This window comes from Solea senegalensis, linkage group LG2 (assembly GCF_019176455.1).
Source record: "Solea senegalensis isolate Sse05_10M linkage group LG2, IFAPA_SoseM_1, whole genome shotgun sequence".
In the NCBI taxonomy this organism is placed as follows: Eukaryota; Metazoa; Chordata; class Actinopteri; order Pleuronectiformes; family Soleidae; genus Solea; species Solea senegalensis.
In genome coordinates, this window is record NC_058022.1 from 5063898 (window position 1) to 5078565 (window position 14668).

The window sequence follows — 14668 nt, forward strand, 5'->3', positions numbered from 1 at the left end:
CATAAACCTCTAGATGGCGTTGTGTTATAGCTCGATATTGCATGCTGAAATAGTGCAACACACCGTCCTTACTAGCTTTTTTTTGCATGAGGATATTACTACCATTCAGAAAAAAATGGGGAGGGGAGCTGATTAGGTTGTGTCACTTTGGTGTTTGGCGGGGGGAGGGGGGGGGCATGCGGCCTTTTGCTTTCCTGGCACTGTCATACCCTGAGTGTGAGGCTCACAGGAACAGGAAGTGGTGAGGTCACCTGTGCTTCTGTGACTTAAATGGACAACGTGTGAGTGCGGTCGTTTGTTTCTCTCGATGACAGTGTGACGGCGAGTATCTCGGCAGCATGTTTCAAATAATGTTACTTTCACGTGTGCACGTCCGCCTATCTTTGTCGTAGGTCGATGGTTACGTTCTCATTGCTCATGGACCAGTGATGAATTATAGGGCTGTTTTGATTTTGTGGAACGTGAGAGCACATGTGCGTGTGTCTGTCTCTTTGTATATAACTGTATATGTACGTCTGTCCTGTTCTGTGTATAAATATCTATTTTGCACCGAATGTACCAAAGGTTTGGGGCTTGCAATGTCAAAACCATTAGGCCTGCTCTCTTGTTTCAGTCTGACAAACACATCCTTCTCCTGGCTCCTGCCACGTTCCTCCTTACAGAGCATCACCACCACCACCACCACTACCACACGTTTGAATGAGAGGCAGATTTGTGGCACGAGCAGCGACACGTCATGTGAGGATTTTACCATCACTTGGCCAGTTTGACTGTTTCCATAACGACGCTTCTTCTCTGCTGCAGAAGACAGATAAGACTAAGTCTCTTTGCTTCACATTCAAAATGAGGACGGCTGCATCTCTCTCTTTCTCTCTCTTCTTTCCCAGTACATTTCTGACGGGACCCGACTCCACTTTTCTGATTTCCACTCTATGCAAAGCTCCTGTGTGTGTGTATCCATTTCACCCCAATGATTGTAATAAAAGAGAACAAATGGAACATTTTGATCCATGATACATGACTCTTATTTTTAGCTCAAATGAGCTGGGTTGGTTTAGAGGAAACAAAGTGGGAAAAAAAAACAGAGTTTCAGTCGTGGAGCTTAAAACTGTAACACAATATTCCATCATGATGATCACAATGAACAGAATTTTAAAGTAAAAGTGCTTGTTTTGATATGGAATGATGTGCACTTCACAATAATAACATGTTTATGACACAATATTCTATTCATATCAAAAACAGAGACATAAATTATGTTTTTTTTCATTATAACATGATACTAAGTGATGGGCCGCCAGTTTTGACACCTCTGCTATAGTGCATTATAAAGGTTTTAGAAGATTATGATACACTTCCCCTAACCTAATCCCCTAAAATTTCTAACCTGTGGGAAGGGATTAATACAACAAACAAAACTAATTTATGGGAAACATGTTAAAAATAAATAAAATAAATAATAATTGTAAATTAAATGCATACACATACTCAGCTTCTGTGAATTGTGTTATTTTATCTAGTATTATTATTATTGCTATTATTTATTTTAATCTAAATAATATAAATAGCTTTTCAGTTATTATAATTGCACCTCATAATCTGAATTTCTGAAATAGTAAGATCAATTGTAACTACCACAACAGTAACACAAGTAGTATTCTGTAATAATAAATATACATTCGTCATTATATTATCTGATTATTTCATCAGTTTCGAAATGTTTATCATGTATAAATTATACATTTTAAACTGTATTTTATTTTGTGTCAGAATGAAGAACACGCGGGTGACGTCACACGCTGAATAATAATCCCAGATGTTCAACTGTTCCACTGAGATTTTCAAACCGTGCTTTTTCAAATCCAACTACAGGGCGCATGCGCGGAGTCGTGACGTGTCCAGAAAGTGTCAAACACAGGGATGATGATGATGATGTGAAGTGACCGAAAACTCCGGGGGGATAAACTTTGTTTTTTGCCGAGCTGCCGTCTGTTCCTGGTCGGTTTTCTGGATTATTTAACTGCAGCACAGAGCCGAACGTTCGGGTTTAACTTTCACTGGCCGCCGCTCTTCGTTTAAACTGAGGAAACTTAATCTCGCTCACTTTTTAGTCGGCGACATTGACCGTCGAGCTAACTGTGTTAGCGACAGCCGAGCTAAGCAGCAGAGTCGGTAAACGGAGCGGAACAATAGCACGGTCACCGGGCGAAGCTAACACTAACATGTAACCGATGTGCTAGCTATAGCCACTTTAGCTTCTCGTGTAGTTATAGCGTGTGTAGCGCGGCATTCAACCTGGTACCGTCAACAGAGGAGGATGTCTCGGAGGCGACTGGACAGTCGCAGCGGACTCTCCGCGGGGCTGCTCAGCGAAACTCAGACCCCCATCAGCACCGAGCCCATGGAGAGTGTCTATGAAATGACCGGAGAGCTGGGGAGGTAAGAGTTCTCCTCAGGGAGAGAAGTTACTACAGTCTACGACAAGTTTATGAAGTTTTTATTGCTTCTTAGTTTTTAGTGCTTCTGACAAACTCAATTCCATTATATTCTCGATTAACAGTTTTTCAGTATTAATGGTTTCTTTGTCAAATGGAGCAATGGGACTAGAAAGTATTGACATTCATGAAGCTATAACATCAGAAAGTTTGTTTTAACTGTTACATTATGTGCGGTTTAGGTTGTTAACAGCAAGTGTGATTGTTGTGTGATTACTTACTTCCTATCATTATTCACAGCCACTTTCATCACAGCACAATTCAAAGTGACAGCTCATAGAAAATACATGTTAGTGAATCGGGGTATAAAGTGGCCCATGAGTGCCATTCACTTCCATTTTCAGATTTTAACTTTTAGCATTCAGCTTTCTATGAAAGTATACAATATACCAACATATCCAATTCCCCATAGGTTTTCATGTATCAGTTGTAGAAAGCAAGATAAACTGCAACTAACAATATTTTCTGTTATTGATTAATCTGACAATGACTTAATTAATTCATTGATTAGTTACCAGAGATATTCAGTTTACTGTCATAGAGTAGGAACCTACTCAGTCAATTAATACGTTTGCTATTGTCGTGTTTTGGACATTTTACGTCGTCTGTGAAGAAAGTTCACCAGTTAGCCGCAGAAATATCAAAAGATACATGTTTTAGTGTTGTGGTTGATCTGTGTGTTTTTGAATTTTGCCAAACCATGACACCCCGGAGAATAGCTGTAAGCTTAAAATAAGTTTTAATGTCATTACACATGGATACTTTAAAATAAACTCGCCCTGTATAACAGACCACAGACATTCACTGCTCTGCCACAGAGTTACACAGTTACCTGTTTTATTATTGTGGTTGAACGGTGTAAATGTCAGTAGCCATGCTAGAAACCATGGAACTAACCAATTCCATATACACTCCGTCTGGTGTTATTGTTTCCGCAGTTTATAACACGGGACAATAATGTGCTGTACAATTATAGAAAAGCAAGCAGGTGGCTCAATAAAAACACCCGAGGAAAACGTGGTGACGCAGAAAAATGTAGTTGTTGAAAGAACGTCATTGAACCACGATGCACTGTATTGTTACATGTTTACAAATGACAATCAGTTTGTGAACCCTTGTTATAACTGAAGACAGACGGGACTGGGAGACTGAAGGAAATCATATCATCACTACATATTAGAGCTGCAGATATGACTTAATGAAAATAATATATCAACTGATTTTTTTTTAAGTCATACTGTTCAACTCCAGGTTGTCATGATACATGAACATTGATAATTATCACAGAAAGTGCTTTAAGGCTGTGCACAGGTCAAGCAAATCATTGTGCTGAAATGTGGACTGTAAGCTTTAACTAGTGTAAACACGAGGGCGTCGCGGTGCGGTGCCAGGGACCTGGCTCGATCATGTTACAGTGGACCTTTGTCATGAGTTTGGCACCATGTGTGAAACACGGCAACCACTGCTGGCTGATGATCACATCTGAGGTGTGTTTGAAGTGATGTGTCATGCAGTACACACACCGTACGATTCTGCTTTCCAAACCCAGAGGAAGGAAATGAACACATGTGCAACCCAGACCTAAAAAAGAAGAAATGGCATAGGGACCACTTCTGTGTGTGTGTGTGTGTGCGTGCGTATACTTGTTGTCAAAAGAGGAAGTATATTTATGATCATGATTAGTGGTGTAGTAGTGTGGAGTAGGTTTAAAATGTGTTTTGTGCAGTAATTCACAGCTTTGGTACAACATTCAACTAAATAGTGTCAGTGATCTTTAACTACTGAGCATTTCCGTCTCAGTTCATGTGTTTTCTTATAATTGTGCCAGGTTGCAACTTTAAACTGTATATAGATTCATATTTTTTACTTAATTAATCGAGTTGTTAGGTCTTAACATTATCAAAGGGCTGCAACAAATAACTGATTGATCGATTTCTAAAGTAATTGTTTTCTTCTTAAATGGGAGTATTTTCTGGTTTCTTTGCTCCATATAACACATAAATCATTCAAACGTAGTCATTTTGGTTTGTGGACAAAACACGTCATTTGAGAACATCATCATTTTTTGGAAACACTGATCAATATATTTCTGACATTTTATGGACAAACTAATACTTGTTTAACGGAGACAATCAACAACAGATTAATCGATTACTTGCAGCCCTAAGCCCGAGTGATTTGTTGCTGCCATTTTTACCATGTGCACCAGTATTTTTAATGGAATTATATTTCAAAATGTATCAGTTAGTATTTACTGTATTAAAGCTCAGTAGGCGTGTTTCACAGCAGACACTTTGACGCGTCTTACCGGCTCGCGTGTTAATGATTACGTTAACGATGTCGCCCTTCATTTCCTGGTAATCGGGACAGTGTGACAGATAGCTGACATTTACCCTAAACCTGCGGAAACTCAGCCATCATTCATTTGAATTGTTTTGACCTGGGTTTTCCCGACTGTGATCTGTCAAAAAATATCTGCAGCATGAGCTGATAAGTGGAAGATGTGCATCACCGAGGATCAACCTAAGGTGTGATCATTCTCATGTGACTAACAGTTATAATAAAGCATGATAGAAGTCTTTCAAACTTGATTTTTTTGGAAAAATTGACAGACTTAGAGCTGTTGTGATACTCAGCACAGGTATCAAAAATACTGGATTAAGTATCTGAAAATTTGATTAAAAAAAACAAATTTCCCATCAGACTCTGACTGTAAAAATGGGGGCTTCTGTGTAGAGTATTTGTTTAAACATTAGAAAACAAGGTTTTGAATTGACTTGTGGCTAGGTGGAAAATGCATCATCACACCTGTGTTGTTAACTGCTTAGAAGTTTAAAAGATGTAAAAACAAGAAAAAGTGGAATGGAGCCATGCCGAGTGAAAAATGTGCATCCTCATAGGTTGTTCCTGAATATTTACACTGTGCCATCAAATTTCTCACTTATATTTAATGTATCGAATGCTGCACCTGCACGAAAACACGATTTGTAACAATGATAGGTGGTGCCACAGTCACAGCAGTTGGTTAATCCAGTGCCATTGTTCTTTTGTTTCATCGACGTCCTTCTGGGTCTGCAACTAGGTTATTTTCGGATAAGAGTTTATTTTTTGTTGTTGCAATAATTGCAAGGCCTTGTACAGACACGTTTCCGCAAATGAATGCCCAGTTTTTTTTGTAGTGAGCGTAATGTAGATGTCATTTTCTGATAAACCTTTGCTAACCTGCCAGACAGTGTCTGAATCTAAGTAGACGTTCTCAAACCACATGCTCTTTGTTCTGTGTATTATGTGTCACAAACACCGTATAAACTCTGCATGCTCTGATAATTCTGTATAGTTGGATTGTTGCTTTTCAGGTTTATCGACTATAATGAAATGAATCGTGACACTTGCAGTAAATCTAGCCATATGTCCCTGCCCAGGCTTGAATAAGTAAACACCTCAATGAACCCAACACAGTATCCCGCAGGAGTGAGTGGCGTTACACACTCTACATATGCCCCTCAGAAATAATCTTATAAATCAATTAACGCCGGAATAGACAAACCTTATTGACTTTAAACTAATTGTAATGTGTAATGGTGATAAAACAACACTCTTGCTTTCACTTGCTTTTCACTTTGGCTTTCACCAGGATGGATTTTCCCCCTTAAATGTTCTGGTTTCTATGTAGCAGCAAAGAAAATGAAGGACCTGAAAATTCAGACAAACTATCAGAAATAGTTGGCAACTATTTGAGTCATCAAATAATAATTAGTCAATTGATTAATTGTTGCAGCTCTAGTTATTTTTAGTCCATCCGGTGAAGCAGTAACTGTTCTCAAGCTATGTTATTACTGTGCAATGCATCGATGTTACAATAGATTTCGCAGTCTAACATTGTGAAAACTACCGGGTACAAACGCTTTCTTTCCTGTGTTATGTCTAATGTTGTGTTGATAACTTCCTCAGGAGCTGGTGTTTTGCCATAGTAAGCAAAAAACCACCCCCATCAGGCAAACATATGTTGTTTTTGGCAGTGGTGTTTATTATGCCTCAACAACACCGCCCTAGAGGAAAAGTACCTGTGTTCTTACTGGGGTCAGATATCACAAAAGAATTGAAGATTTGATTCCCAGCCCAAGATTTAAGATTAACTGTGTTTTAAGAAATGCTGCAACAGTATTTACCGTCGCCATGCTTTCACTTTATCTTTTGTCTTAAAATAGATCTGACCCGGTCTGTGCATTAACTGTATGCTCGTGTTCTCTGTCTTTAGGGGGAAGTTTGCAGTGGTGAAACGCTGCGTGGAGAAGGCGTCGGGCAAAGTGTTTGCTGCTAAGTTCCTGCGGAAAAGGAGGAGAGGTCGCGACTGCCGGGCCGAAGTCATTCACGAGATGGCCGTTCTGGAAATGGCCCGCAATAACGCCCGGGTGGTCAACCTGTATGCTGCTTATGAGACGGATCACGACATCGTCTTAATGCTGGAATAGTGAGGGTTTTTTTTTTAAATATATTATAGCATGTCACATTTACCAAACCCAGTTTTAACCAGACACTATCATCACTTGCTGCTGCAAAAGAGCCTTTAATGCCAAATAGAGATGTTCAGATACCATTTTTCCGTCTTCCAAATCGGATTTCAGAAACTGAACTTTCTGATGAATGTTATCATTGATAAAAAAATCCTTTGAAGAAAATGAAAACATGTCACAAAACATATTTTATTTTGTAGTTTGACAGACCTAACTGGAAAACCTTTACAAAAAACAGAACGTGTTTGCTGACATGTTAACTTAATTCTTCTAATGCCACACTATTGGAATTCACTTCAAAAACATGAAATGATTTTCCACTAGCATTGCATTAGAGTTGGCAACCTTTCTGTTAATGTTATCACTACTGGAACATCCCGCAAACAAAACATCTCTTTGTTCTTCTCTGGTTTGTCCAAAGTGTAATTAATTTACTGAACTTATACTCGACGTTAGTCCATCATTTACCTTCCTTGTCTGTGTCGTCAAAACAGAAACTGGATTGAAAAGTAATTTGCTGTGATTGTGTCACCACACCTTAATGGCTCTTCCTTGATGAGCACACAGTGTGAACAGCTCACTTTGTTGATCTTTGACGGCTTAAAAGAAAAACACTATTTGAAGCTTGAATAACTTGAAGTCAGATGGCCTCTGTACTTGAAGTACTGTTTCAGGGCTTGTCCCACCCTGTGTGTGTGTGTTGAGTGAACAAGAACAGGTTGCTTTCCTGCTCAACAATAACTTAACCAGGACACGGAGGATTAAACTAGTGAGCCTGTGGCTATAGGTTGGTCACTGAAACCACCAGCCCTAAAACTGTGTCATTCTGTTGCTCTTGTCAAATGTCCACCACATCCAAACTGCATCAAAAGTTGGTGAACAGTCATTTAACTGTGTTTAAAGCAGGGAAATGTATTAACAAATAATCAGGTTATGATCATATTCAAATATTTTTATTGATCATTTTAGTGTCATACAGGAACAAACAAACCTGTTGTTTTTACATAATTCAATTATTAAACAAGTTGGTGACACGTTGCTCCCGATTTATTTTTATTGGGGGTCATCTATTTTGCGCTGCTTGTTTCTGTAAACAGAGGAAACGGTAACCATGGTGACACTTGTGTGGAATGGACGGGGTAACACAAACTCGACACGGCGTACAGTATCTCTGCCCAGTCTGGGTTCAAAGAGAAAAAACAGATGGCCTGTTGGGTTCATGTCAGAAATGGATAGTAGACACTTGGGTTGGGGTTTGAGTAGAAGAATGCAGCGTCTGCAGAGCTCTCAGGGTGTGATTTAGCGTTTTTACCGTCCTTACAAGGATAACTGCACAAACACTGTCTGTGTCTGAAGTGTATCAGTGTATCTTCACAGCACACTGACTTGATTTGTGTTTTTTGTCTTTGATCAGTGCGGCAGGTGGAGAGATATTTGACCACTGTGTGTCTGACGAGTTGCTGTCGGAGGCGCAGATCACTCGTCTGATCAGGCAAACACTGGAGGGAGTCCACTACCTCCACCAGAGCAGCCTGGTGCACTTAGACCTCAAGGTTTGTATCCAGTCCAGTCCAATTTTATTTATATAGCATCTTTAAACCACCAAAGTGCAACAATAAGAACGCTATAGAGAGCTAAAAGACGCACATAAAAGCCAATAAAACAAATTGATTTTGGGACAATTAAGAGGAGCTGATCTGTAGATCTTAGTGACTTGAGGGAACGTGCGGCTGGAGCAGATCACAAAGATAGGGAGGGGCAAGGATTATGCTTTTTACATTATGATTATGATTTTATAAATCAAATCGGTAACGCACGGGGCAGACAGAGGCATGCCTCCGAGTACACGCACACAAACTGTCCATGGCACAGTTTAGCTTAGAGTGAGGATTATAGTTGGTAACGGAGCCTGTAGCTCAGGGAAAAAGTGAGAAAGCAAAACAGAGCCGTGTATAGCACAACATCTCCATGTCATGTGACTAATCTCCTTCGTCACTGACACCCGGCTGTGAAATAAAGGGCCTGTTACTGTTCTGAGGCACAGCTGGGTCCCCACTATGAGACTTAAAATATAATCTCTTCCTAAAACTGGGAACTTTACAAGAGTAGTTCTTTCAACAACCTCTGGCCTCTCTTGTGGAGAATCAAGTAAACATTCATTTAAAGTGTTTATACAGTGTCATGTGGTCAATACATTTTCAAACCTTAAACAAACAGCGCTGTTAGAAATACTCAAAGATAGGTAAACACTTCTTTTCTTGGAGTTACGTTCAAAGCAACGTTCTTATCTTTCCACCACGTGTGCTTTCACACGATGTCCACTGCATTTCCCTCATTGTTCTTCAATTTTTCTTCTTCTCAGCCGCAGAATATTCTCCTGACCAGCCTGTCGCCTCCAGGAGACATAAAAATCGTAGACTTTGGCCTGGCCCGTAGGTTGGGTGCGGTTGGAGAGCTCCGAGAGATTCTTGGCACACCTGAATACGTGGGTAAGCTGATTCAGTCATAAATCAGGCATTGATCTTCTCCACAAAATCAGACATGAGCAGACACTACCAACATAGCAACTGTCAGGACACAACTTTATTTATAATGCATGGTTTTTGGGGTATTGACAACTGTGTTCATAAGCATTTTATTTCTTGAACTGATAAATGTATTGTCTTTTAAATACAGGAAACTGGGTTTAGTTTATAATAGGAAAAGTGATTGGAAAAAAATAAATGCAATTTTTCATTAAATGTGTTTCAAATTTACTTGATTAATTGATTACTTAATTAATCCATTATTCGGTTTGAGTGAAGAATTGAAACCAGTTTCTGTGATTTTTCAGCTTCTTAAATGTGAATATTGTCTGGTTTCTTTGCTCCATGTAACTAAGAAATCATTCAAACTGAGCCATTTTGGTTTGTGGACAAAAGACATTCCGAGAACATCTTCATTTCCAGGTTTGACAAACACTGATCCATATTTGTCAACATTTTATGACATTTTATGGACCAAACAATCGACAGATTAATCGATTATGAAAATAATCGTTAGTTGCAGCTTGGTAGGTGACTTACTAAGGACACCCGTGCGTGCAGTGCCAAGTTTGGCACTGTTTGGGTCATAAATGCAAGAGATATGGGTAGATATGCAACAGCTATATTGCTAAACAAGCCACTAGTTGGACTCTGAAGTTGTATTTCCTCGAAAGAATCATAAAACATCAGGTTGGAGGTGCACCGCGCATCACTTAAAGTTTTGTCGAGCCCGGATGCTTCATCAAGTTTAACAACATATTTTACAGACACAAACAAAAGAAAGAAAACAACGAGGCAGGAGACATTATTGTTATTATTATTATTATTATTATTGTTGTTATTATTATAATATACAAAGCCATTGTTGTCAAATTTGAATGATGGATGACATGTTGTTTCCCCTCAGCTCCAGAGATCCTGAATTATGAACCCATCACAACAGCGACTGACCTGTGGTGAGTGGTGACTTTATGTCCACACTGACTGTTCAGCAGCAGTGATTGTACTCACTTTTGATTCATCAGAAGATTCAAGCTAATGATTGCAGTATGAAATAGCAGTTGGACAATGACACTATTCATGCCTATTTGTGTTGTCTTAGCCTTGCTTTCACTTTTGTTATTCTTCTGACAGCCAGGATGCAATCTTCTTGATAAAATGACGACAAGATGTTGTTTTGTTTTGCTTTGGACGGGAGCCACGCTGCTCCTTTGTTCCCCTCTGTCTTTATTAGAAGAATTGACATGACTGGATGTCCGGTTTGCCTTCCTCCTGTCCGTGTTATGACAACGTCCTCCGTGTGTTTTTGTGTCTCCTAGGAGTGTCGGTGTTATAGCCTACATGCTTGTGACGGGCGAGTCTCCGTTCGCGGGGGACGACAAGCAGGAGACGTTCCTGAACGTGTCCCAGGTGAACGTGGACTACAGCAGGGAGGCCTTCTCCAAGGTTTCCGAGCTGGCCGTGGACTTCATCCGCAAACTGCTCGTTAAAGCGCCAGAGTGAGTAAAAGGAGGTCACAGTGTGAGAGCTTAGCCAGAGGACACACACAGGGACATGATTTTAAGTTTATTTTTTTAATGGTATTAAATGGCACGTTGGCCCAGAGCTGAGGAGGAAACGCAGCCAACGCTGGTAAAAACAAAAAAAACAGTTTGATCCTTTGTTTCAATGACTTTTTGACCAGTGAGAAAGTGTTTAAACAACATTCACTCCCTGGGTGAATGACTCTGCAGTCAGCACTGTTTTTTTTTATTGGCCTCAGCACATGACGACACGCATTAGACTCTGAACTCCCGTTTTGACATGACCAGGCACCTGTTGGACGGCAGTGGCTGTCAATCATACTGGTGTCCACCTGTGTGTGTCATGCTTTATCATGTTTTGTAGATGTTTATAGTCAATATGATATTTTTAATTATTGGAGTTTTGTTATTTGTAAAACCTTCGTAAAGGCCATAAAATCACAGAAAAATCTTCTTTCCCAGAGTGACGTCACAATGTGTGTGTTTTATACCATCTATACCACCAAAGATGTTCACAAAAACAACATTTTTACACTGGATTCCTCCAAAAGTATGCCGTAAAAGTAATCCATACTACTTGTACATGAAGTACAAGATGTACTGAGTCTAATGAAAGTGAAATCATAAACAACTAATAAAAAATTATGGATTTCATACCTCTTCAAATATGGACGATAAAACCAAATTTCTTGTTGCTAAAAGGTGGACTTTGACCTTGGATTACTCAAAGTATGCATAAAAGTAATCCATACTACTTGTACAGGAAGTACAACATGTACTCTATCCAAGTAAAATGAGACAAGATAATCCATTACTGTATTTGTCCCACAGGGGAAATTTGCAGTGTTACAGCAGCCAAAAATCACAAGGTAGAAATAGAATATAAATTATATATAGATTTATATAATTAGTATTAGAAATGTTCAAAGAAATGTACTGTACTGAATGGGGTTAAAACTCTTTTGGCTTGGTCCACGTGTTTCTCATGTGTCTGTAGATTCCACATGTGAAAGGCACCTAAGTGTTTGACGTTGTGCTTTGACCACAGGGACCGGCCCAGCGCCGCAGAGTGCATGAGTCACCCGTGGCTGTGGCAGCAGCAGTTCTGTCTGAGCCCCGACTCCACGCCCAGCACGCGCACGGTCCGCGAGAGGAGCTGCGGCACCAAGTGGGCAGCGCCACCCGAAGACCCCGAAGACAAGGAGAACTTCCTGGAGTCCCCGCACTCTCACGCCAAGAGGTTCCGTTTCGACGAGGAAACCTTCGCCCCCGGGGACGGTGACTTTTGAAAAAAACAACAAAAAAAAACCAACAACAACAAAAAAAAAGGCAACTTCCCCCGAGCTTTTAAAGTCTTTTAATCCTTCACAAAAACCAGCCACCACCACTCAACTGTACTTAGGTTGCGTTCATATTCCGCTAATCTGCAAAATTCCAAGATCCTCCACTCAAAACCAAAGATAACCAGCTATATTGTGAGATCTGTCACTGATCCGTCGCTGTTAAAAGTGTGAATATGTGTGTGTGTGTGTCTGTTAATGCCATGTGTTTAACCTAAAGTATTTAATTCCTTCTAATCTTTGGTATTTTCAGGGCCTGTGTGTATCTGTCCCTGTAACTGATGAAGGCTAGTGAGGAGTAATTCCAGGGAAATCTATGCAATACTTCTCTTTTATATTTCAAAACCTTTTTACTTTTGTTTTCTTTGGCAAGAACCCGTAGAGGAACTCATCTGCACGCTGCCTTACTTGTGGCACAGGAAGTGTTTCACTTCAGCGGAACCGCGTGATATCGAGAGAAGCAGCGTGACAGTTGTCCCTCGTTTGCATGTTGACGAGAACTCCTCTGGTCACCAGGTAGAAAACACGCTGCTCTCCATGTCTTCACTGTGTCTCTTTGGTCCACTCAGCAGGACACGAATACATTCCTTCAGGTTCGCCTCGTCCCCTTGATGTCTTAAAGCCATACTTTGCGTGTTTTATGTCCACAGAGATTTGAGTTTTGGCCCCGAACGGTCCTGCAGTCACAAAGTTTTATAAGGTTCTAGAAAAAGAGGACATTGTGGACCGTTAGTGGACCCTCTGTGGGCTTTACTGTCACTGTCACCTTCCTCATGACTAATCCTGTTTAGCTCAGGACTTCAGATAAAACACATTTTTAATAACTGGAACCAAAACACTTCCACATTTTCACATGCACTCACACTTCTTTATTATTTTTTTTTAATTGTGTGGCGTCACACTCTGCTGAACTGTCACTGTGGATCCGTTGCTGATGCTGGCTTCTCTCGTCCCCGTCTCGCTACGTCGCCATCGCGTTAGTTTCAGTAGCAGCTCTTGCTACGACGCTACGTACGCCCACCGCTACGCCTTAAAGCGACGCGTACGCATAAGTGCAAGTGCAGTGTTTGTGTTAAAGCTGCTGTCAGTGATGTCGTCTTCTGCTGTTAGCGTCGCGCCATGAACACATGCACCTAAAGAGCAGAGAGGACCACCTCTTTCTGGAGTTTTGCTAGGTTTAACATCAGAGGCTGAGAGTGAGGCCCCGTACACACGAGAACAAGTTTAGGAGAATCCGCAAAACGTTTTTTGTCGCCGTTTTTTTGGAAAAATACGCCACAATACATATGTTTTAGACACCGCCTCCAAGATTTATGCACATATTTCACATCTTCTCTGGCAACGTTAGAGCACCAGGTCCGTCTGTATGAAGACATTTCTTGCAACATATGGTGTTTATGAAACCACAAAGTGAAAGATCGTGTGATAGAGAAGGTGTGGATAACGTGTCAAGAATATTCAGATTTCACTTACAGCAGCTGTAAGGATTGTTTTCACTCACTGTAAACTTCTTGATTTGACACAAAGTCGTGCTTTTTTTTAATTAACTCCTCCCACAGTATGGTACACACAAGTGTGTACCATACTGTGGGAGGAGTTAATTAAAAAAAAGTGAAAGAACACGGGTGAGTCAGCCGCTGTTCTCACCCGTGAAAGAACACGGGTGAGTCAGCCGCTGTTCTCCTGCCACACCTGCACTTACTCAAATAGTTTCCCCCCCGTGCTCCGAGTTCCTCTTTGTCAGCCAGTTCTGTAACTGAGATTTGTACGACGGTGGTGCGTCCGCGAGAGGTCGACTGTGCCTTTCATTCCCTCACCAAAGCCATTCGTTCTGCTTTCACAGCGTCAGCATTACATAAGTTCCTCCAGTCACTCCTGGGTCAGGTGATGTGTTCTGTTGTCACCTCAGGGCATGCTGCTCACTCTCTGCTCACTTTACTTTTGTTTTCCTAATGTAGGCTTATCATTATTATTATTATTATTATTGTTATTATTATTGTTGTTGTTATTTTTATTTATGTGCTGGACTTATACTTCATATGTGTTTGTAAATAACGTGCTCACGCGAGTCGGAATGATTCAGGTGTGCCGGTGTGGTCACAGCGGGATGAATAATATAAGGGGAAGATGAAAGAGGATGCGTTTTTAAGGTGGTACTAGGAAGTGATGTGGGATGAGTAAATGGACGGATGAGTCAGAAGGAAGATGATTAAAGACTCAAATATGTGCATGTGTTGGATTGGATGAAGGATAAGTGCGGCGCTGTTGGTT

At 40.6% G+C, this 14668-nt stretch overlaps 1 protein-coding gene across 1 annotated transcript; it reads left to right on the forward strand.

Moving 5' to 3' along the window:
• The first annotated feature begins 1907 nt into the window (after nucleotides 1–1907).
• On the forward strand, nucleotides 1908–14137 carry stk17b (serine/threonine kinase 17b (apoptosis-inducing)). The gene is made up of 7 exons (XM_044018657.1): nucleotides 1908–2439; nucleotides 6754–6966; nucleotides 8424–8562; nucleotides 9372–9498; nucleotides 10442–10490; nucleotides 10854–11033; nucleotides 12106–14137. Exons 1-7 carry the CDS (start codon nucleotides 2318–2320, stop codon nucleotides 12344–12346), a joined length of 1071 nt encoding a protein of 356 aa, XP_043874592.1. The 5' UTR covers nucleotides 1908–2317; the 3' UTR covers nucleotides 12347–14137.
• The last annotated feature ends 531 nt before the right edge of the window (nucleotides 14138–14668 follow it).